The sequence below is a fragment of the Saccopteryx leptura genome, chromosome 6 (assembly GCF_036850995.1).
Source record: "Saccopteryx leptura isolate mSacLep1 chromosome 6, mSacLep1_pri_phased_curated, whole genome shotgun sequence".
Classification (NCBI taxonomy): Eukaryota; Metazoa; Chordata; class Mammalia; order Chiroptera; family Emballonuridae; genus Saccopteryx; species Saccopteryx leptura.
In genome coordinates, this window is record NC_089508.1 from 26,431,488 (window position 1) to 26,454,986 (window position 23,499).

The following is a 23,499-nucleotide window of genomic DNA, read 5'->3' on the forward strand; positions in this document are numbered from 1 at the left end:
GGAAGAAGGAGTTTCCTTCAGAAAGGAAGCAGAATCCTTCATTTCATTAGTTACCTGTTAAAATCCTATTAGATACAGGAGCCAAGTTTTGATCTCTATCAAAGCAATTCAAACCTGTCTCTTGTTTAATTTCAGGAGGGAACCTGTATGACAAAATCCTTCGTCAGAAGGACAAGTTGTTTGAGGAAGAGGTAATTTATATTTCTATGCTAGGAAGTTAGAATTATAATGTGTTATATTCTGGTTCTGTATTAACTCTTCCAACAATGAAGAGTGTTTCTTTTTCCTTTTGTTCAGACTCCTTCCAGGCTCTGGTTGATATTCATGAGAAAGGAAACCTCTAACAAGGAAGCTGTCTATAGCTGCTTCCTAAACGGTTTACCTCTACATCATGATTCTCTGTGGGCTTTCTTTCCCGGTTCTGTTACTGCGCACTGGTACGCCCAGTTTTCCATATCTTTGTATTCTTCTTGGATTTCCTCCCACAAGTCCGCTTCACCATACTGTATTTTATAATGACACTGGAACTATTTTACGATTATCTGCTTTTTCTTTTTACCCCCACCCACAAGCAAGAGATGTCAAGTCATGTTGAATCATAACCTCTGCCTGCAGCTTCCTTTGTTTTATTTGTTTGAGAGCTAGAGAGAGTATTTAAATTGAATTTTTGTTTGTTTCCAGCCCAAATGTAATTTATTTTTTCTCTGCAGATGGTGCTGTGGTACCTATTTCAGATTGTTTCAGCAGTGAGCTGTATCCATAAAGCTGGGATCCTTCATAGGTAATGATTAAAAGAATATGGGATTGATTCCTCCCTGCCAATCCAGCCCCACCTTGGGTACCTCCTATCAGCACTATATATATATATTTTTTTTGATTAAGCAGTGAAGGCCTTTATAGCAATGTATTTTAGAAAGGAGAGTGAGTAACGAGGGGTGTTACCTTTTCTTCCTGAAGTTAAACCATGTTTATGATCTAGGAAGAATCCTCTATACCTAAGTATTGCTCAGTCATTTCTTGAAGAGATATTTTAGAATTCATTTGATTAATTTATCAGTAAAGCTTACAAGCCTCTATGAGAAGTGGTATTAAATTGGTTGGAATTCACTGTAAATGTTTCCTCTGAACAATAGTAAGTGGCAGTTGTTTTAAATTCTGTCATTTTAATTTGAATAAAAAACATATTTGATATAATTAATTGTACAATTTTACTAGATCTTCGCTGGGGTGGGAAGGGGGACAGTTTTCTATTCATTTCTAGCTATAGGAGAGAACCATTATAAATATTTGCACATCATTATATCCTTCATGAGTTATTGGCCATTGCTAAAGATTAATGTTAATACACCAGTATTTTTTTGTTGGTTTATTAATTGTTAACATATATATATTTCTTGATAGCTATTGCATGGCTACTGTCACATACTATTTTCTTTACAAAAATTACAGAGACTATTGTTCTGATTTTCCACATCTTTTAGTAAAGGAAGCTAGAGTGTAAACTAGGCATGGTCGAATTGTTTTACTATGGTCAGTTCATCTTCAGAAAAATAGCCAATGATTTTATTTAGGTGTTCTACACAGCTTAATCATGTTGCTGCTGGGACAAGCAGCCTCTTCTCTTGCCTTAACAGATTTGAAATTTTGACACCAACCAAATGTTACAGTTGCCTTGATATCACTTCATGCAAAGCATAAATGGTAATTGAAAAGACAGGATACCTTAACGGAATTACCCGTCGCACCATTTTTTTGTCTGAGTCTCCTGTGGGCTTTGGCGATATGGGGGGCATGATAGTGCCGTGAGGCCTTGGAAAATGTTGTTAATTTTCAGACTCCCCCAAGTACCCTTCTCAGTGTTAAAGTACGTGTGAAAGTGATGACCACTGTTTGGTTCCATAACAGTCTGAGCAGTGGTGGCGCACTTGTTTTTATCCTATACAATCCTGGTTCAGGGGGAGATGAGCTAAAATAATTGACTGTAAGGCCTTACTAGGCAGCACCTTTTTTTTTTTTTTTTCCAGAGATATAAAGACATTAAATATTTTTCTGACCAAGGCAAACCTGATAAAACTTGGAGATTATGGACTAGCAAAGAAACTCAATTCTGAATATTCCATGGCTGAGACGGTAAATATGTTCCCTTGTCTTTTTTCTTTTTCCTTTCCAGCACCATGAAGCAAGACCCCCCTAAATCTTGCACCCTTTTTAAGAATATTCTTGCAGGTTCTCCATACTTATAAAGCAAGTCTTCAGGAGTCTTTTTCCTGGGCACACTAACAGGCACTTACATACTCAAACAGGTGTCCTTTCAAGAGTCATTGTCCTTATTACAGCTCTGACCTCAAAGCCCTTTCTGACACTGCTGACTTTAGAGACTTTTCTAAAAGGAACAAAATGCTTTACCTTTTTTTCCAGCCTAGAAGCTTTAGTAGATTTTACTTTATCGCTTATTCATTTGAGCTTATGATGTTAGACATCTCTTTTTGTGTTTTTGAATTTTTTTGGTTCAGAAGCCATATATTACAAATATAGGCTGATGCCCAGAGAACAGTTAGTTCTTTAATATTAATACAGTCTGAACTGCAGGCTCCCTTCTCACCTGATCCTAAGAAAGACCATTGGTAAAGAGTAGATATATAAGTTGACCTGTAAGGAATTATAAAACCCACTTATTACTCTTCTGGTTTCACAATGCTCTGTCTTTAAAAGAACTTGAAAATGAAAGTTTAATAAAAAATAATTTTGTTCCGATGATGTTTTTTGATAATGTTGAGATATGCCTGTAAGCACTATAGAGACACCCAAGGATGCTGATAGCCAGGGTTGGGAGTCTGCTTCAGAAACTCAGTCTATTTTTATGGTGGTGCCATGTTGAGCTTCTGAGAAAGCAGTCTTGTCTTATGTGGATTTTTCTCATCAAGAATAATCTGATAAAACAAAGATTTGATTGTTCTTAACCAGTTACTGTAAATGAAAGAACGATATGAAAATTTATAAATGCCATGTAAGCCAACTGAAAATTGTTATATTGATTAAAGACAGCTCGATTTTATTAGACTTTCTGGGGCACTTATTGTCTCTTATCTTGGGAAAGACATGACCTTCATTCAGGACATTTTTATTTCCAAATTTAGTCTTTAATTCAAGAAATCGTTTTCAAATTTGAAGTAAATTCACTAGCTGTGTTAGTAATACAGGTGTCAAATTGAGCCATTTAAAAAGCTTCATTACTATGCATTTCAATTAGAACTTTTTTTTTTCTAGAGACAGAAAGAGAGTCAGAGAGAGGGATAGATAGGAACAGACAGACAGGAACAGAGAGAGATGAGAAGCCTCAATCATCAGTTTTTCGTTGCGACACCTTGGTTGTTCATTGATTGCTTTCTCATATGTGCCTTGACCGTGGACCTTCAGCAGACCAAGTAATCCAAGCTGGTGAGCTTTTGCTCAAACCAGATGAGCCCGCACTCAAGCTGGCGACCTCAGGGTCTCGAACCTGGGTCGTCCGCATCCCAGTCCGACACTCTATCCACTGCACCACCGCCTGGTCAGGCTCAATTAGAACTTGTAACCGCTTTGATCAGTTACCTTCTCCCCAGTGCCAGTTGTCCCCCACCCTGCCCCTTGGTGAACTTTTATTAATTGTGTCTTTATCTGTGTGAAGTCTTCAGTGGGCCTTGAGTGCACACAGCCTCTGTGACCTAGGAATCACAGAGCTGTTGTGGCTCCCAAATTACCGTAGTGCCTTTATCACTGTTCCTTTTTAATTGGCCTGAGAGATTTGATATGAATAAGATTTCTCCCCATAGTGACATCATCTCATAAAAACCACTATGGGATATACTGATGAATGTTTTATGGTTGTTATCACTAGTTCTTTGGAAATTTAATTTAATTGTGGAAATATTAATATGGTTATCTCAGAAAAGAAGTGATTCTTTGATTGTTTTTTTTATTGTTCAGCTTGTAGGAACTCCATATTACATGTCTCCAGAGCTTTGCCAAGGGGTGAAATACAATTTCAAGTCTGATATTTGGGCAGTAGGCTGCGTCATTTTTGAACTGCTTACGCTAAAGAGAACATTTGATGCTACAGTAAGTTGCCGTGTTATCTCCACATTGTCCTTGCAAATGGTACAGCTTGATTAAGATAATCAACTTCATTTATCCCTGAGCTTCTGATTTCTTGAACAGAAATCAACTCTAGGCAAAAATAACAACCAGTGTCCTGGCACTGGCTTAGTAGTGTATTATTAGAATACTATAGACCAGATTCATCTTCACTCTGAATTCCCCATTGAATAATCATAATCAAGTAGTTTGAGTACTGTGCTTCAATTTGTTAACTATAATTTTAAAACTGGCTCTAGGATCAATGTGTTGCTATAGTTTAGATGAGCTGTTTGTTTTATTTCTTATGCTTCAGCTACATCTTTTTTTTTTAATTAAGGCAAATTATATAATACTCATTAAAGTGATTTGATATTTTTTATGAAAAATTATTCACTGACTCTTACTAAAGATTGTTATTGTTTTATGGATAACAAATCCTTTTAGTCTTTTTTCTTCTTAAGTAAAGCCCATTGTAAAGCAGTGCTTCTCAAATGTTAATATGCCAAGGAAATCACCTGGGCATCTTGTTTAAATGCAGACATTTTTGAGTAATCAGGACAGGGCTGATAGTTTCTAGATCATGCTACTAGTCTATGGACCACAATTTGAGTAACAAAAATGAGTTAACATTCAGTCTCCTTTACAAACCTGGTATGAGAACTTAGGCAACTCACTTCATCTCTTTGGTTCTCTATTTTATTATCTATAACAATATATGTATTCCTCTGACAGAGAGGCTCTGATAATGTAAATGTAAGATAATGCAAATTCATTGGCCTTTCCTGGGACATATTTATTTTTATAAATTCTGAAGTTTTTTCTGGTATACCACCTAATTCTCCTAAATATTGTAGTGGAAGGAAAATGAGTTTTGAAGTCAGATAGACTTTGGTTGGAATTATAGCTTCATTTTTTTACTATCTGTAGTCTTGGGAAAGTTACTTTACATCTTTGAATTGGTAATGATAATAACCTCCTTGTGGGGTGTTTGCAAGGGTTAACAAAGATCAACTACATAACATGCTTGCCTAGTGCATACTGGTCTCTGTAAAGGCTGTGATGGTATTATAATAATAATATTGTTATCATTATCAGCTTATTATTGTTATCCACTGCCTTGTCTGTTGGAGTACAGCATCACCTATATAAACTATTTTGAGGATATATAAATTAGGAGGCAAATTAATTGGCAAAGGAGGTACTTAAAGCTAAGAAGCATGACTAGCCTTGCTCTCTTTTGGGGGGGATTCATTTGGAGGGTCAGCTCATAATGTACTCTTAAGAATTATGCTGGTGGCCACATTGTCATATCTCCATGTTGGCCAGTTGGCTTCACTCTGTGGTGGCAGCAGTGCATTCCTGACCATTTCTTACTAATGCATACTAATAGTTATAAAAAGAAGTCAGACCTAATGCAGAATATCGCCACTTCTTTAAATAATAGTCACAGACTTCTCAGAGCCCCTACTGGTCTATTACAGAGTCATCTTTATAAAACCAAGAACAATGCAATCATCATTTTCTTATAGAATCCACTCAACTTGTGTGTGAAGATAGTACAAGGAATCCGGGCCATGGAAGTTGATTCTAGTCAGTACTCCTTGGAACTGATCCAAATGGTCCATGCGTGCCTTGACCAGGTAAGTGCGACTTAGATACTGATTTCAGTTTAGTGTTTTTTCCTGTCAGCTTTAGTGTTTGGAGTATGACATAGGTGAATGTGCACAAAACCACATCCACTTCCCCAGGTAAGGTGTATTTTTATCTATATGCAGAAGAATAGGCATTGGCAGTTAATGATAATTATGTGCTTCAGTCAACAAATTCTTACTTTATTTTGCTTTGTTTTTTATTGTGAAATTATGCTTCGTTTTTTATGGTCAAGGTTTTTATAATTTGATTTTATAAAAGTATAGGTAACTTAGAGTTCTTAATATTCAGAATGTATATAGTTCTAATATCTCATAGTTTGCCTTGCATTGTATTTCTGGGTCAATATTATTCAAAGTATGGTCCTGGAACCAATGGCTTGGGGTGAGAAGGTTTACAAGCAAAATATGAAGACTTCTGAGCCCCACCACAGACCAATGTGGATAAAGCCAGAAATCTTTCCTTGTAACAAGTACTCTGCAAGAGTCTTGTGTTCTATATATATTGAAATTTGAGAGCCACTGCCAGCAGAACAAGTGAACAAGGCACATTTTCACTCATGTGCCAGTGTTGACGTTAATGAGATAAACCTGAGGCATGGAGTATGACATAAGAAATACAGTTTTAAAAGAAAAGGATAATATATGGTGGTCTTTGAATAGTTCGCCAACAGCCTTCTAAGAGGAAGTAAAGGGCCTCTCTAGATCCCACTTTGCTCATTCCCTTTAAGTTAAAACTAGCTCCATTTTTACCTTTTAGGATCCTGAGCAGAGACCCACTGCAGATGAACTGCTAGGTCGCCCCCTTCTCAGGAAACGCAGGAGGTAAAGTACAAAATGTCACTCTGTCGTCTTTCTGTAGGTGGTTGACCGTTAGAGGTCTGAGCAGAGCACCACAAAGAGTGGTGTTTCCTGACTTGGCCGCTCTGGTGCTATTTTCTACCAGCATCTCTGCTTTCATTATTTGAGGGTAGCTCCTGACTTGCACCTCCTTAGCCTGTGTTTTGTTTTACATTTATACTGATGAGACCCTAGAGCTCTGCATACCTCATCTGTGAGTTTTAATCTAGAGTCGGATCAATAGAGTTTAGTAATTCTGAGAAGGTATCCTTAGGTTTGTATCTGAGTTCTGCCTTTATATTTGTCAAGGTATTTAACCTTCTGTTCCTTGGTTTTCTCCTTGTAAAGTGAGGTAGCATGAGGATTAAAGGAGGGCCTGTGCAAGGTGCTCAGCAATTATTCGGTGGTAGTGTGGATTTGGGCCAAGCCTTTTTTCCTTTTTTATAAGTGCATTCCTTTACGTGGGAGGTTAGATTTGAAGGGGTCCCCTTCAGATACCTTTTGCCCATTTGACAGGTTGTTTCCTGAGATTTATTCTGTTAGGGGTAGGAAGGAGGTCCTTTATCCCCCACTTCCTGTAGGAGCCTTCAAACCCTAACTTAAAGAAAGAGGTGTTCTTTATCCTTCTTAAATGTTCAAGTCTGTATTTCATCCTGTTGCACTATTTTTTCCTTACTACCCTTCTTCCTCCCCAACCAGTTCTTTGTTTCTGTATCTTTCCAATATTCACACACTTACTATGCTCTTCTCAAGTCCTGTCCGTTAGAGACATTAATTATATACCTAATTCCGCAGTCTTTCCTGTTTAGTCAGTACCATTGTTGTGTCATTTAATTAATCTTTTCTAGTTCTTTTCCAGAACAGTGTTTTAGTGCCAGGTGTCTTTAATGTGGTCTAGTGTACTTGATAGTATGCAGGAGAATTGCGGGGATTCTTCAGATAAAGCAATGTGACCTTACATTTATATTCTGTTTATTCAGGCAATATCACTTCTTGGAGCTGATTAAGCATGTTTAAATTTTTTATCTGACTTATTTCCCAACAGAATAATCACTATTTTTATCTCTTATTTAAATATTTCCATTGATAATTTTTAATTGCAATTTTTATTGAGATAAATATAGATTCACACACAAAGAATAGAACTTTGTACTTTGATGGAAAATCATAAGACAAAGAGCTTTCCAGATAAAGCACAGACATAGGAAGTTGTAGGAAATATTCCAGAAACACTAAGTCCTATTTGGCTATATCAGTAGTTCTAGATGTGCAGCTTTCAAAAAATACCAACGGCTAAGCACCACCCCAGGAATTCAGCTGAAATAATCGGATTAGGCAAGATGAAAACCCTGGGCTCAAACATGGGTAGTAAATAAAAGAAAGGAAGATTGGGAAAAGTAGGTAGAGAATTTTGAGTGCCACACAAAGGAATTTGTGTTTAGTTCAAGAAATAGTACAAAAGTGCCTGACCAGGCGGTGGCGCAGTGGATAGAGAGTCGGACTGGGATGAGGAAGACCCAGGTTCGAAACCCCGAGGTCACCAGCTTGAGCGCGGGCTCATCTGGTTTGAGCAAAAAAGCTCACCAGCTTGAGCTCAAGGTCGCTGGCTCGAGCAAGGAGTTACTCAGTCTGCTGAAGGCCCACGGTCAAGGCACATATGAGAAAGCAATCAATGAACAACTAAGGTGTCGCAACGAAAAACTGATGATTGATGCTTCTCATCTCTCTCCATTCCTGTCTGTCTGTCCCTGTCTATCCCTCTCTCTGACTCTCTCTCTGTCTCTAAAAAAAAGAAATAGCCCTGGCCGGTTGGCTCAGCGGTAGAGCGTCGGCCTAGCGTGCGGAGGACCCGGGTTCGATTCCCGGCCAGGGCACACAGGAGAAGCGCCCATTTGCTTCTCCACCCCTCCGCCGCGCCTTCCTCTCTGTCTCTCTCTTCCCCTCCCGCAGCCAAGGCTCCATTGGAGCAAAGATGGCCCGGGCGCTGGGGATGGCTCTGTGGCCTCTGCCTCAGGCGCTAAAGTGGCTCTGGTCGCAACATGGCGACGCCCAGGATGGGCAGAGCGTCGCCCCTGGTGGGCGTGCCGGGTGGATCCCGGTCAGGCGCATGCGGGAGTCTGTCTGACTGTCTCTCCCCGTTTCCAGCTTCAGAAAAATGAAAAAAAAAATAATAATAAAATAAAAAAATAAATAAATAAATAAATAAAAGAAATAGTACAAAAGTATTGGATGTTTATAAGAGGACAGTTCATGTGATTAGAGGCGTGCCTAAGAGTTCATTTAACAATACTAATATCAGTGTTAAATCATTGTTGCACTGGGTGAAGTGGATTGGAACTATGGTAGGCAGTGCTGTCATAGTCAAGGTGGGAAGTAAAGCTGCCCAGAACTAAGGTGGTGTGAGTGGAAAGGAGAGGTGAATGTGGAGGGCATTGTATAGGTAGGATCTGTAGAACTCGTTGACTGGGAGAATGGGGGCGTGAGGGTGGCAGTTATAGAAATAGGAGAGTCAGAGAGAAAAGTTTCATGGGAGAATGATAATGAGCTGAGATTTAGAGATGTTGAGTTGAGGGAGTCAGTGGGCAGACTGGATGGAAATGTTGGCAGGTCCTTAAAAATGTGCAGCAGAGGTCTCAAGGCTCTCTGGTCCAGCCTGGGGCATTTCTCGGAGATAGAAAACAAATGGCCCAAACTGCTGGTCCCCTGGTATTTAATGACTTGTTGTCTAAAGCCAGGCCTGTATAACTGTTTGGGTTATATCAAGGTGTTTCTAAAAGTACTGTAATGTTGTATAAGATACATGGTTTATAGAGGATTAAATCTGTGTATTAAAGAGACACTAGTGCAGTTTAGCGTTCTATTACTTTGCTCATCTATCTTTGCCTTTGTTTTGGTAGAGAAATGGAAGAAAAAGTCACACTGCTTAATGCACCTACAAAGAGACCAAGGTAAATGTTCAAGAGACTTGAAAAGTTATATCTCTTAAATTACCACCAGGGGGTCTGTCTGTTGGGGCTCTGCGTTGTTTGATCCCAGTAATTAGTCTTTGGCCTTCTTTCAGGAGCCAAAATCTGTTTAAATGTCAGATAGTCATTTCTGAGAAAAAGAAAGCTATAATTTCACCCTCATGCTAAAGTGGACATCATTACCATGATGACTGTTGACAAGTTGAAAAGTGAGGTGTGGCGGGTCAGACCGGAATCTGATCCGGCCGCACTGTGCTGAGGCCCTGAGGCAGGACTGGCAAAGCCTGCAACGATCAAGGTTTGACATAGGTTGTCAAGAAAGAACATACTTTCTCACACCATAATTGGTAGTTCTCAGGGAACAGACTGGAAGCATGTTTCTCTGATAGAGTTTTTATGTTAAAATGTGCCTTTATTCTGGGGGCGTTGGCAGGTCGAGCACTGTGACGGAAGCACCCATTGCTGTGGTAACATCGCGAACCAGTGAAGTCTATGTTTGGGGGGGTGGAAAATCCACTCCGCAGAAACTGGACGTCATCAAGAGTGGCTGTAGTGCTCGGCAAGTGTGTGCAGGGAACACCCACTTTGCTGTGGTCACAGTGGAGAAGGAACTGTATACCTGGGTGGTAAGTGAAAGCTAAGTACTTTCAAACAGTGATGTAAACATAATTGTTTACTGGACCCAGGATGTCTAAGTATTTTATTAGTTGTACATGTGCTGCAGGAGTAGCAGCATTGGGTAATAGGATGTAAGCTCCTTTGAGAGCAGTGATTTTGTCTTTTTAACTTCATTGATGAATGCCCAATGACTGGTACATATTAGGTCTCTTGTAAAAGTTTTTTGAATGAGTGAATGTATGAATGAATGAATGAGGGAAAGACTTATAAGAGCCCTAGTTTTGGCCTTAGGTGACTGGACTCTCATTTACAGCTGGATGATTTCAGAAAGTCACTCAATTACTCTCTTCTGTTACTGTGAGGCTCAGAGCAACTAGTATCTGTGAGATGGCTTTGTAGGCAAATAAGCAGTGTACATGTCAGGACCTCCATCAGCGTTTGAAGGTGGCTAAGTGTATCTTGAGTAGGATTTTCCTGTGTTTCCATCAGATTCCACCCCATCTCTCAACTTGAACAGATCCTCTGTTGCTATTTCTTTATCTCCCACTCATTCCTCATTCATCTACAGTGCAGCTTCCATCTGTCATTCAGTTGAAACTACTCTTGACAAAATGACTTATAAATTGTGAAATTAAAAGATATTTTTCACAAGCAAGTGATTATCTTGCTTGATCTCCCAGCAGCATTTGATACAGTTGAGCACTTCTTCTTAAAGCTTTGGCTGTTCTTCCTTTATCTGATTTTGTCTTAGGTCCTCGGTTTTTACTCTTCATGCTGAGGGAGCTCATTTTTTCCAGTCATTTCCAGTAACTTCTACATGAGGACAGGCGTTATCCCCAGTGTGTGACAAAGTAGAGAAACTCAACTATTGATCGATAGAATGAATGAATGATATGGCCTCTGTTATAGAGTGTTAATTTGTTATTTCATAAAACACTGTCGCTTAATGAACTAGCCTCTGAGTGTGCTGCCAGAGTACAGTGAAATTAGCACCTTAAAAACATTTAACTCTGGTTGGTGATTCAGTGGATAGAGCATTGGCCGGTGTGTGAACATCCTATGTTCAATTCCTGGTCAGGGCACACATGAGAAGCGAACATCTGCTTCTCTCCCCCTTCTCTCCCTCTTCTCCTCCTGCAGCCAGTAGCTTGATGGGTTCAAATTCCAGCCCTGGGTACTGAGGATATCTCAGTCGGTCTGAGCATTGGCCTAAAAATAGCTTGGTTGATTTGAGCATCGGCCCAAGATGGGGTTGCTGGATAGAGCCCAGTCAGGGCACATGCGGAAGTCTATCGTACTATCTCCCCTCCTCTCACTTAAAAAAGAAAAAAAATTATATATAAGGACTTAGAGTTGAATTACTGAATGAAAAGAATTATCTCTAAAAATATTGAAAAGTCATTTAGGATTATTCCCAGGGCTGTATAGCATCCTCTTTGATGTAGCCAGATTCCTTATAACTGTTCCATATTTCAGGGAAACTGACCACAATTTGTAAAACTTTAGTAAGGATTTCTAAGAAGATGAACTGCTGTCGAAAATAAATTAGACTATATAAATGAATGTTTTCTCCATCACTTATAATTAAATATATATAGTTTACCTTAGACTTGAAAGGAAGAGACAAAATTGGGACTCTGTCCTTTCAAGGCCTGATGGATATCAGTCTGGATACTTTTTAAATCCTTACCTGCTGGCAGGGGGTTTATACAACCTACTATTAAGAGGTTTAATCTCCTTACTCATTTTTTTTTTCATTTCTAAATCCAGCTGATTTTTTCCCCTCCTTTGTTTGTTTTTTATTAAGTGAGAGGCAGGGAGGCAGAGAGACAGACTCCTGCATGCGCCCTGACCAGGATCCATCTGACAAGCTCCTGTGGGGTGATGTCTGCCCACCTGGGGCTGTTGCTCCACTGCTCGGCACCTGAGCCATTTTAGCACCTGAGGTGAGGCCATGAAGCCATCCTCAGTGCCCAGGGCCAGCTTGCTCAAATGAGCCATGGCTGCGGAAGAGGATAAGAGAGAGAGAGAGAGAGAAGGAGGAGGAGGGGTGGAGAAGCAGACGGTCACTTCTCCTGTGTGCCCTGACTGGGAATTGAACCCAGGACTTCCACACACTGGGCCGGTGCTCTACCACTGAGCCAACCGGCCAGGGCCTGTTTTCTTAATAAGGAGTTTTACTGAAGGTTAGCTTTTGGCATGAGCTGTTAAAACTTCACAAGCCTCTTTATTTTACAGAACATGCAAGGGGGAACTAAACTCCATGGTCAGCTGGGCCATGGAGACAAAGCCTCCTACCGACAGCCAAAGCATGTGGAAAAGTTGCAAGGCAAAGCTATCCGTCAGGTGTCATGTGGAGATGATTTCACTGTCTGTGTGACAGGTAAGCCAGCAGCAGAAAGTATCCAAGTATATTTAATGTGGGCTGTTGTACTTGAGATACTGTGCAGTTTTAGTTGGAATTTTATAACAAAAGACAGTATTTACAGAACCAAAGACAATAAGCAAATGTACATATTAATACCAATGTACTCAATTTGCTCTAATATTAGGGGGTGATGAGCAAGGAGAAGGCAGGTGGATAACAGAGAAGAGGTGGGATGTGGGATGTTGCAGGTGTGGGGAAAAATAACCTTGCCACCTAATCAGGTGTGGATGACACTAAGTCAGAAATTAAGAGGTAAAATTTAGTTTTGATCTTGCCAGTACTCACTTTATGATTCTTTTGTACTTCTCTTTTACCCTATAAAATAGAGATGGCCCCAGTAAAAGTGTAAGCCTTTTAACATGATACTACTACATTTTTAACTGTTACTGTAATAGTACACGTGACGCCCTAAACACAAACAACTCTGGACTTGCACCGTCTATCCTTCAGGTTTCTCTGATGTCATCATCTCCTGTGAGATCATTGGCTGGGGTAGTCCCCATCCAGCCCAGTTATCTGATTAGACAAAAGAAGCCATTCCTTAGGTGGGCTCTGCTTTCCTTCCTGTTGCAGATGAGGGTCAGCTCTATGCCTTTGGATCTGATTATTATGGCTGCATGGGGGTGGACAAGGTTGCTGGCCCCGAAGTACTAGAACCCATGCAGCTGAACTTCTTCCTGAGCAATCCCGTGGAGCAGGTCTCCTGTGGAGATAATCATGTGGTCGTTTTGACACGAAACAAAGAAGTCTATTCTTGGGGCTGTGGTGAATATGGTAGGTGTAGCTTTGTCTCTGTCCATTTATTCCCAGGAACACCACTGCCTTCAGGCTGTGTGCATTTAAACACATCTTGTAGGCTTTCCTTGAGAAGTGCTAATTTAGTAATGCAGAATCTTATAGAGCATTTTCATTTGGAAGGAGGCCCTCATGTTAATGATTTTCTTTCTTATGTGTCTCAGGACGACTGGGTTTGGATTCAGAAGAGGATTATTATACACCACAAAAGGTAGAATCAGAAGGAGCTTCCTCCTAAAGCCTACCTAGGTCACACAGACCTCAGTAACATGTCCTCTTTCCCTGACTCCTCATATCAAGGTGTTTATTTCTGAAATATTTCCTACCTGGGATACTGCAGGATTCCTGTTTTAGCACAGATGTGGTCTTGTCATCTGAGTAAGTTAAGAAAGAGGATATAGCCACTGTGGAGTCACATCTTAATCGGGGATGAAAGCTAAAGTTAGCTTGGACAGTTAAAAAGTCACATTGAGCTAAATACATGCTGGAAAATTCCTTGGGAAGGCATTGGAAAACAACATACTCTCTTTGAACCCAACACAGCCATTTTCCTCTCCTATTTCCACAGTTGAACTCCAGATGAATAGTTGTTTGTACTTAGGGGTCATGTTGTATGAAACATAGTATCTCATTACTCTCATGGGTACAAGAGCTGGTACAGTGAAACCAGCTGAGAGAAGAGCGTGGTCCGGTCCATCTCTATCACACCCACCCTAGGGCACAGGCTCGCCCACTTGCCCACTTGAAGGTTGGCTGTAGTCAACTATCCCATTCACATTAACAGTGCTTATTTACATTTTAAAAATTAATGTATTTGTGGGACCATTCTCTGTGGGATTACTGGCTGTTTCTCTTCTGAAAAAGCTGTAGTAGGAACTTTGAGGTTTGAGTTTTTACATTTTACAGACATCCAGCCAGCCAGCCTGCCCTCCGCCCCGCCACCACCACAACCATTCTCCAGCCCTGTGTAGTCAGCTGCAGAGGAACAGGAGCATTGGAGTCCCGGCCAGTCCCTCAGTGCTCCTGCCCCTCACTCTGACCAGACTGGGACCCTCAGGACAGGAGCATTGGAGTCCCGGCCAGTCCCTCGGTGCTCCTGCCCCCTCACTCTGACCAGACTGGGACCCTCAGGACAGGAGCATTGGAGTCCCGGCCAGTCCCTCAGTGCTCCTGTCCCTCACTCTGACCAGACTGGGACCCTCAGGACAGGAGCATTGGAGTCCCGGCCAGTCCCTCAGTGCTCCTGCCCCTCACTCTGACCAGACTGGGACCCTCAGGGCAGCAACATTGGAGTCCCGGCCAGTCCCTCGGTGCTCCTGCCCCCTCACTCTGACCAGACTGGGACCCTCAGGGCTACTGAACTTCTGTGGTAACTGTCCTGGGCCCTCCATCTCAGAGGACAAGGCCAGCAATGGAGGGGAGCTGCTCTCCCAGTTCTCTGAGCAGTTTCCCTCAGTAGGACCCGTCACTAAACAAACCTTGACGGGCTCTCTGTTCCGCTGACCTAGAACTGCCTTCCTTTACTTTATTATAAAACTTGTGCTCTCTGTTGGAGACAAGTAGCCTCTAAGCTGCTGTGCGCATCTGAAGAGCATAGAGATAGCTTTACTTCCCTGGAGTCATTCTGTTAAATAAAGGACTTTTTTTTCACTTTTTTAAGAATCTGAGGGTTTTTACTAATACAATACGTCTTGGGGGATTTTTTTCTGATTTTTTTTTTCTTGCAGGTGGATGTTCCGAAGGCCTTGATTATTGTCGCAGTTCAGTGTGGCTGTGATGGGACATTTCTGCTGACCCAGTCGGGGAAAGTGCTGGCCTGTGGACTTAATGAGTTCAACAAACTGGGTCTGAACCAGTGTATGTCCGGCATCATCAACCACGAAGTGAGTACCTCCTTTGGTGTCCCAATCTTTTGGGAATGCGATTGTCAGAATCTCTTTGGGAATGCTATTATTGGTTAGTGACCGTGGAATTTGCCTTAAGAGTAAAGTGAGAATCTCTTGGACATATTTGGCAAAAGAAGCCAACTGCAAAAGAATACATACTATATAATTCAAACTACATAAAGTTTAAGAATAGGCAAGATTAACTTATTCAAAATTATTTTTACTTACTGGCTTTAGAGCAGGAGGGAGAGAGAAAGGGGGAGAGAAAGAGAAAAACATCAATTTGTTGCTCTACAAAAAAGCAATCTCTGTCCCTGGCTGGGTAGCTCAGTTGGTAGAGCATTGGCCCAGTGCACAAAGGTTGTGGGTTCAGTCCCCAGTCAGGGCACATCCAGGAACAGATTGATGCTTCTGTCTCTCTCCTTTCCTTTCTCTTAAAATCAATAAATGAATTTTTTTTAAAAGTAGGCAGTCTCTGAAATAGTGATTCTCCAATTTGGGGCAAGTCTGGGGAGGGTATCTGTGTGGTTTGAAATGCATATTCAAAATTACCATTACAGTAGCCCCCCCCCCCTTTTTTTTGTGACAGACAGACAGGGAGGGAGAGAAATGAGAAGCATCAGTTCTTCGTTGTGGCTCCTTAGTTGTTCATGGATTGCTTTCTCATTTGTGCCTTGACCGGGGGACTAAAGCAGACCGAGTGACCCTTTGCTCAAACCAGCGAGCTTGGGCTCAAGCTGGTGAGTTTTGTTCAAACCAGATGAGCCCGCACTCAAGCCGGCGACCTCAGGGTTTTGAACCTGGGTCCTCTACGTCCCAGTCCAACGCTCTAGCCACTGTGCCACTGGGACTGTGCACTGGTCAGGCACAGTAGTTCTCCTTTAGCCACCATTTTGATTACCTACTGTCAACCAGATCCAAAAATATTAAATGGAAAATTCCAGAAATAATTCATACATTTTAAATATGCGCTTATCTGAGCAGCGTGATGAAATCTTGCATTTTCCCAGTTTGCTTGAAAGGCCTTTGGTCACCATGACAACATTCTTCGCCTATCCTCCCTCTATCTTTTACCTCATGAATCTCCACTTTTGTTTTACCTTGTTTCAGGCATATCATGAAGTTCCCTACACAACCTCCTTTACATTGGCCAAACAGTTGTCCTTTTATAAGATCCGCACAATTGCCCCAGGCAAGACTCACACAGCTGCTATTGATGGTGAGTTGATTTGCAACTGTATACACAGGCCTTAGTAGCTCAAGCTCTGTTTTTCTATCAAGTATAAGCTTTTCTAAACAATAGTATGTTCTGATTTCCCCCAAGTATCCAGTGTTACCTCATTAACAAATTAAGGCATTCAAATAGGTATTTGTTGCTAATTATTAATGTATAATCAATACATGCCTTAATGAGAATGCCATACCTATCATTCCAGAAAACTGTTGTTTCTAATTAGCACCATCTGTAAATTTTCTAAGTTAGGTAGTACCCGTTCTCTACATTTGTAGTACAATATTAGAAAATACAGTAGTGAGTCACTTCCTGGCTCTGATTGGTCATAATTCTATGTACCTAGCAAGCTGCCCTAGGTCCAGGATCGTGGAGCTAGCTTTATATTTGTATGCAGACTTTTAACAAGCAGAAGATAATCCATGGAACTCTGAACTGGTTCCTTTTTCCCTCTGTTCCAAGACCCATTTGTGCCTGGTTATTTTTGCTTCTCTCTCAGAGCGGGGCCGGCTGCTGACCTTTGGCTGCAACAAGTGTGGACAGCTGGGCGTTGGGAATTATAAAAAGCGCCTAGGAATTAACCTGTTGGGAGGACCCCTAGGTGGGAAGCAAGTGATCAGGGTCTCCTGCGGAGATGAGTTTACCATTGCTGCCACGGACGGTGAGTCTGCGCACAGCCTTCCAAGCTTCCTGGGCGGGTGGCTGTGTTTTAATTTTGGGTTGGGAAAGAGATAGACTGATTATTTGTGTAGTTGGATCCTATGTTTACTTTTTAATTTGTGTTAAATTGGTGGCAGTTGTGTGTGTGGAGCTTTATTTTTATGTGTTGAGCATAGTGATTGTTTTCTAGATAATGGCCTGTTAATCTAGGTTCCTCATTTTTTACTTTCACCTTTTTGGTAAAATGTTTTAAGAGATAGAAATATACATTCATATATACTGATAAATACATATGTATGTACATACATATACAGTGGTACCTTGAGAAACAAACAGACCAACATACAAATTTTTTAAGATATGAGTTACGACTCAGTCCGTATTTTTGTTTGAGATCTGAGTGAAATTCCGAGATACGAGTGAAATTCCAAGATACAAGTCATTATTCGGGAAGCTGCCACTAGTTGGTGCATTGGCACACGGGTCCAATATCAGCAGTTTGATATACGAGTTGACTGACTTAAGAGCTCGGTTACAGAACGAATTAAATTCGTATCTCAAGGTACCACTGTATATACTATACATACATACATAGATATAGGTATATATATAGGTATATGTATATGTATGTATATATACGGACACCTTGTTCAGCACCATGTGGGCTGCAGTAAATGTTGGCTGTGTGTCTGGAGCAGAGAACGACCTGACTTGACTGTGCTCCTTGCCTGGGCTCGGCTGCCCTGCAGAGCTGTGCTCAGGAACTGCTGAGGCCGAGGACCGAGTGCTGTGTGCCAGCTCTCGGAGCTGTCTCCTCCCTCTCAGCAGTTCTCTCCGCGGCAGCGCTTGCTCGCTCCACCGCTGCTCTTCTGACTGCCACTTCTGCCAGTCTTCATTTCCTGTTTCCCTCCCTCTTTCTTCTGCTTGCTTTTTTTTTTTTTTTTAAGATTTTGTATAGTGATTTTAGAGAGAGAGGAAGGGGTGGGAGGACCAGAAAGCATCAGCTCATAGTAGTTACTTCTCGTGTGTGCCTTGATCACGCAAGCCCAGGGTTTTGAACCAGCGACCGCAGTGCTCCAGGTCTACACTCTATGTGCTGTGACACCGCAGGCCGGGTTCTTCTGCTCTCTTTTTTTCTCTTTTTTTTTCTATTCCTGGACTTTTTTTCTGGACTTTTTTGTAGCTACTTCTTTCTTGTGACTGATGGACAACGAATCACATTGCATCTTGGTCTGTTTGGACTCATTTTCAGCTTGTTTTGGTGTTGACATGCTCTGAGATGTCTTTGTTTTAGTCTTGTCTATCTGTTGAATATACATGAAGGACCCAGGGATAGTGTCAGATAAGTTATCTGTCACTGTGTTTAGTTGAGCGAACCAACTTTCAGAGCGGCACATTAACCTTCACTGCTTGTCCTAAAACAAGGGATTTTAGGAAGCAAATTGTTCAGTTGGACTAGATAAATGGAAATGTTACCTAGAAAGCCAGGGTCAGGATGTCACTAAGGATTAAAAGCGCAGCAAGTGGCCCTGGCTGGTTGGCTCAGCGGTAGAGCGTCGGCCTGGCGTGCGGGGGACCTGGGTTCGATTCCCGGCCAGGGCACATAGGAGAAGCGCCCATTTGCTTCTCCACCCCCCCTTCCTCTCTGTCTCTCTCTTCCCCTCCCTCAGCCAAGGCTCCATTGGAGCAAAGATGGCCCGGGCGCTGGGGATGGCTCCTTGGCCTCTGCCCCAGGCGCTAGAGTGGCTCTGGTTGCGACAGAGCGACGCCCCAGAGGGGCAGAGCATCGCCCCCTGGTGGGCAGAGCGTTGCCCCTGGTGGGCATGCCGGGTGGATCCCGGTCGGGCGCATGCAGGAGTCTGTCTGACTGTCTTTCCCCGTTTCCAGCTTCAGAAAAAAAATACAAAAAAAAAAAAAAAGCGCAGCAAGTTCAGGCCTTGACCAGTTGGTGCAGTGGTAGAGTAGAGCGTTGACTCAGTGTGTGGATATCGTGGGTTCGATTCCTAGTCAGGAGATTGAGTCCCAGCCATCTGCTTCTCCACTCCTCCCCCTTCTCTTTCTCTCTCTCTCCCCTCCCCCCCTTCTTCTCCCACAGCCATGGCTCAATTGACTCAAGCACGTCAGCCCCGGGCACTGAGGATGGCTCTGTGAAGCCACCTCAGGTACTAAAAATAGCTCAGTTGCGAGTATGGGCCCCAGATAGGCAGAGCATCAGCCTTAGATGGGGGTCACTGGGTGAGTCTTGGTCAGGGTGCATGCAATAATCTGTCTATCTCTCCTGTCAGTTGGAAAAGAAAAAAAAAGTGCAGCAAGTTAAGTAGCGCTTTCAGGCAGGGTCTCAAAGAGGTAATGTTTCTTCAGCAAATCTGTATACTTCACAGGTTAAATTTCAGAATGAGGGGTGTAGAATTGGATTCTGTGGCCGGGCATATTACCTCTTGAACAACGTTCCTGTACTCTTCTAAGCTGTACTTGATTGCCTCGTTCACATAGCAGACAGAGTGCCCGCTGTACTCTAGTCCTTTAGGCTCTGGGAATCTAGAAGAGCCTTGTACTCAAGGAACTCACAGTCTAGTAAGGTGGGGGAGATATACATACAAACAGAGGAGTGCAGGCAGGTGGGTCAGGTGCCGTGATGCCAGCATCGCACTCCTTCCTCTAAACCCTGGAGTGCCCAGGTCTCAGTCCTTCTCTCTCTCCACTGTCTCCCTTCACTTCCTAGGTGAGCTCACTACCTTAAATCGCCCCCCTATACACTGACAGCTTTATATTACCACCCCTGACCTCCACACTCACAGAACCCCTCAACTTAGATGTCTAAGCTAGGCTAGACCCGTTTTCCCAGGTCAGCCCTGATTCATGCCTGTTGTCCTGGCTTAATCATTAATAGCACCCTTTTCATTCGAAATGTCCTGCTTTGGATAAGAAGTTACAGGCATCTCAAACAAACTTATTATATTTAAAATCAAACTTCTGATTTTCTGTGCAAAGCTGTTTTACCTGCAGCCTTCCAATCTCAGTAGATGGTGGCTCCATCCAAACCCCATGTCTCATCCATCAGCAAACTTCCTGATTATCTTCAGAATGTTTCCAGCTGCTTCTCAGCATCATCACTACTACGACTGGTCTCCCTGCTTTCACCATTGGTCCCCTGCAATCAATTCTCCTCATGGTAGTCCGAGAGATTTTTTAAAAATACCTACAGTTGAGAACCTCTAATAGTTTTCTCTCTCAGTCAGTAAAGTTAAATCATTACAGTGTCCTGTGTAGGTCCCACATGACCAGGACACGAGCTACCTCCTGATCTCTCTTACATTGCTCTAGCCACAGGGGCCTTCTTGTTCCTTGTTGGTGATGCTCACGTTGCCTACAGGACCTTTGCCCTGCTGTTTCCTCTGCCTGGAAGGCTCTTCCCCTACGTACCCACGTGCTGCTCTTCCTTCAGTCGGGTCTCTGCCAAGTATCCACGGGTATTCTCTAATAATTCTCCACTATTTTTGATTTCCACTACTTTTCTTTACCATTTCTCTTCCTTTATAGCACTTGCTATGACCTGAAGTATTAGATACTTACTTTTTATTTACCAGTTTCCACCACTAGAATGTCGGCTCCACAGAGCAGCGACTGTTTTGTTCACTGCTCTGTCCCCGGTACCTCAAGCAGATGCCCAGTGATGTTTGAATGAATGACCAAAAGAGTTGTTAAGTGAGGGAATGAATAAATGGCTGATGGCAGTGCGTGTGCGCGGTGGTCATTTTATCTGGGTGGTATCAGGAATTGTTTAGGCTTATATAGCAGAATTAACAGCTATCCATTATTTTGTACAGAGTGGGTTATGACCGAGCTCTGGGTCATAAAGATGGGGAACTCAAAGAGTTGGGAAGCCAGTGTTCTGTTAAACTATCTGCTGTTTAATGTTTTTTTAATTTTCTCTAGATAATCACATTTTTGCCTGGGGCAATGGTGGTAACGGTCGGCTGGCAATGACCCCCACAGAGAGACCTCATGGCTCCGATATCTGTACCTCATGGCCTCGGCCCATTTTTGGATCTCTACATCACGTCCCAGATCTATCTTGCCGTGGCTGGCACACCATTCTCATTGTTGGTAAGGGTTTCATATCCATGAGTTGACATGACTATTTCTGTACTCTTATAATGTCAGTGGTGACATGTCTAGTAATAGGAACAGAACATCGTCACTTCCTGAGCTTTGTCGTTTGCCACCTCTTGGCCACTATTTAATATAACTTTGTTTTCTGCCTTCCTTGCCATTGAAGTTGTTACTTCTAGTCCTCTGCTAATTAATTTGTCTGTGTTCATGCTACTGTAAGAAACGTTTAGTATCCTTTAAAAGGAAACTAAATCATAACTGCTTTCTGCATAAAGATTGCTTTTGTTATGAACTGAATTATATAAAGGCCTACTGTGAGGGTTTACAAGTTCATTCTTTTAGATCAGTGGTTCATAATCTTGGCTGCATGTTAGAGTCCCCTGAGGAGCTTTTAGAAATCCCTCCCCAATTAAATCTGAATATGTGGGGTTGGACTAGGCATTGTTACTTTCTAAAGCTTCCCAAATGGCCTGTCCAGGCGGTGGCACAGTGGATAGAGTGTCGGACTGGGATGCGGAAGACCCAGGTTCGAGACCCCAAGGTCACCAGCTTCAGCGAGGGCTCATCTGGTTTGAGCAAAAGCTCACCAGCTTGAGCCCAAGGTTGCTGGCTCCAGCAAGGGGTTGCTTGGTCTGCTGAAGGCCCGCGGTCAAGGCACATATGAGAAAGCAATCAATGAACAACTAAGGTGTTGCAACGCGCAATGAAAAACTAATGATTGATGCTTCTCATCTCTCTCCGTTCCTGTCGGTCTGTCCCTGTCTATCCCTCTCTCTGACTCACTCTCTGTCTCTGTAAAAAAATAAATAAATAAAATAAAGCTTCCCAAATGATTTTAAAGAACAGTTAGGGAGGCCCGACCAGGCAGTGGTGCAGTGGATAGAGCATTGGACTGGGACGCGGAGGACCCAGGTTTGAAACTCTGAGGTCACCAGCTTGAGCCCAAGGTCGCTGGCTTGAGCAAGGGGTCACTCAGCCTGCTGTAGCCCCCTGGTCAAGGCACATATGAGAAAGCAATTGATGAACAGCTAAGGTGCTGCAATGAAGACTTGACTCTTCTCATCTCTCTCCCTTCCTGTCTGTCCCTCTCTGTCTTTCTCTGTCACACACACACAAAAAGAACAGTTAGGGAGTATTGCTACTTTACATAAGTGAATATAGTTAGAGAAGCTAGTGGTACTTGGCTTATATTAAATCTAAAACAGTAATTAATTTTTCATTTCTCTGGAGTGAGGGATAGCAGTTATCTCCTAGATTAACTCCCTGTCCTACTCCTTCTCACTTTTCCAGCGATAGCTGTATATAATGATTAACTACTGAATATTTTTCCTCAGAGAAAGTACTGAATTCTAAGACCATCCGTTCCAATAGCAGCGGCTTATCCATTGGAACTGGTAAGTAGGAATGTCTTAGCGACTAGTGGTTTTGTGAAGTGTGGGACTTGGGGTTGGATTCCATGCAGTCTCCCACAAAAAAAGGAAATAGGAAATATCTTTGGGAAATGAGGAATACAGTGATCAAGAGGGAGGATCATATTTCGGTGGATTTCACAATAAATTACGACTTTTACATTGCAGTTGGGGGAAGAGTTCATCGTTGCCACCATGCATATGGAAGTAATTAAGTGGCTTGCCCAACATTGTAATATGACTTTATGTATTGTTCCTTCCCTTACTGTGCTTAGGGGCTGTGGGTTCTGTCTACCCTGTACTTCCATGGCATTCCTAGGGGTATTCTAGTCTATAGAAATAGCTCTTCAGAACAGGCCGTAAAAATTAAAAGTTGGCTAAACTTCCAAGTGGTTAGGAAACAGCCCAGAGCTTTCTGGTAGTCCTCCTTCGGCTTCTTTATTGTTGGTGCTGTGTTATTTGGGACCCTGCCAGGAAACTGGACCCGTGTTCCTTTTTGGTATTCTACTTGTTAGAGTACCTGTAGTCTTTGGTATCTCAGAACCTGGATTCTGATATTTTGTGGAATCAAACAGATGAAGACCCAGAATCAAAGCAGATTAATACAAAAAGAAATACGATAGTTGAAGATCTGATCTAGAGTTGTTGAACTTCATGCATGCACGCACACACATTATACCTCTTACTAGTTTCCTTTAGTAATTCATTGTTCAGCATCTTTATGCATATTACTATCTGTCACAAATGATAAAATGTCTTTTTGCTAAGCTCAGCTGTTAAGAGCTTTG

The 23,499-nt window shown here is 42.2% G+C and overlaps 1 protein-coding gene across 1 annotated transcript in view; it reads left to right on the plus strand.

Moving 5' to 3' along the window:
* The window catches only part of NEK9 (NIMA related kinase 9), a 39,639-nt gene that overhangs the window by 6,011 nt on the left and 10,129 nt on the right, over positions 1 to 23,499 (plus strand). The window contains exons 3-18 of the mRNA XM_066344733.1: positions 136 to 191; positions 711 to 781; positions 2,025 to 2,130; positions 3,967 to 4,098; positions 5,646 to 5,756; positions 6,526 to 6,590; positions 9,503 to 9,553; positions 10,005 to 10,197; positions 12,428 to 12,572; positions 13,191 to 13,391; positions 13,577 to 13,623; positions 15,140 to 15,295; positions 16,409 to 16,517; positions 17,029 to 17,190; positions 21,126 to 21,296; positions 22,637 to 22,696. Coding sequence (XP_066200830.1) covers positions 136 to 191; positions 711 to 781; positions 2,025 to 2,130; positions 3,967 to 4,098; positions 5,646 to 5,756; positions 6,526 to 6,590; positions 9,503 to 9,553; positions 10,005 to 10,197; positions 12,428 to 12,572; positions 13,191 to 13,391; positions 13,577 to 13,623; positions 15,140 to 15,295; positions 16,409 to 16,517; positions 17,029 to 17,190; positions 21,126 to 21,296; positions 22,637 to 22,696 — 1,836 coding nt within the window. The remainder of the gene's footprint in view (positions 1 to 135; positions 192 to 710; positions 782 to 2,024; positions 2,131 to 3,966; positions 4,099 to 5,645; positions 5,757 to 6,525; positions 6,591 to 9,502; positions 9,554 to 10,004; positions 10,198 to 12,427; positions 12,573 to 13,190; positions 13,392 to 13,576; positions 13,624 to 15,139; positions 15,296 to 16,408; positions 16,518 to 17,028; positions 17,191 to 21,125; positions 21,297 to 22,636; positions 22,697 to 23,499) is intronic.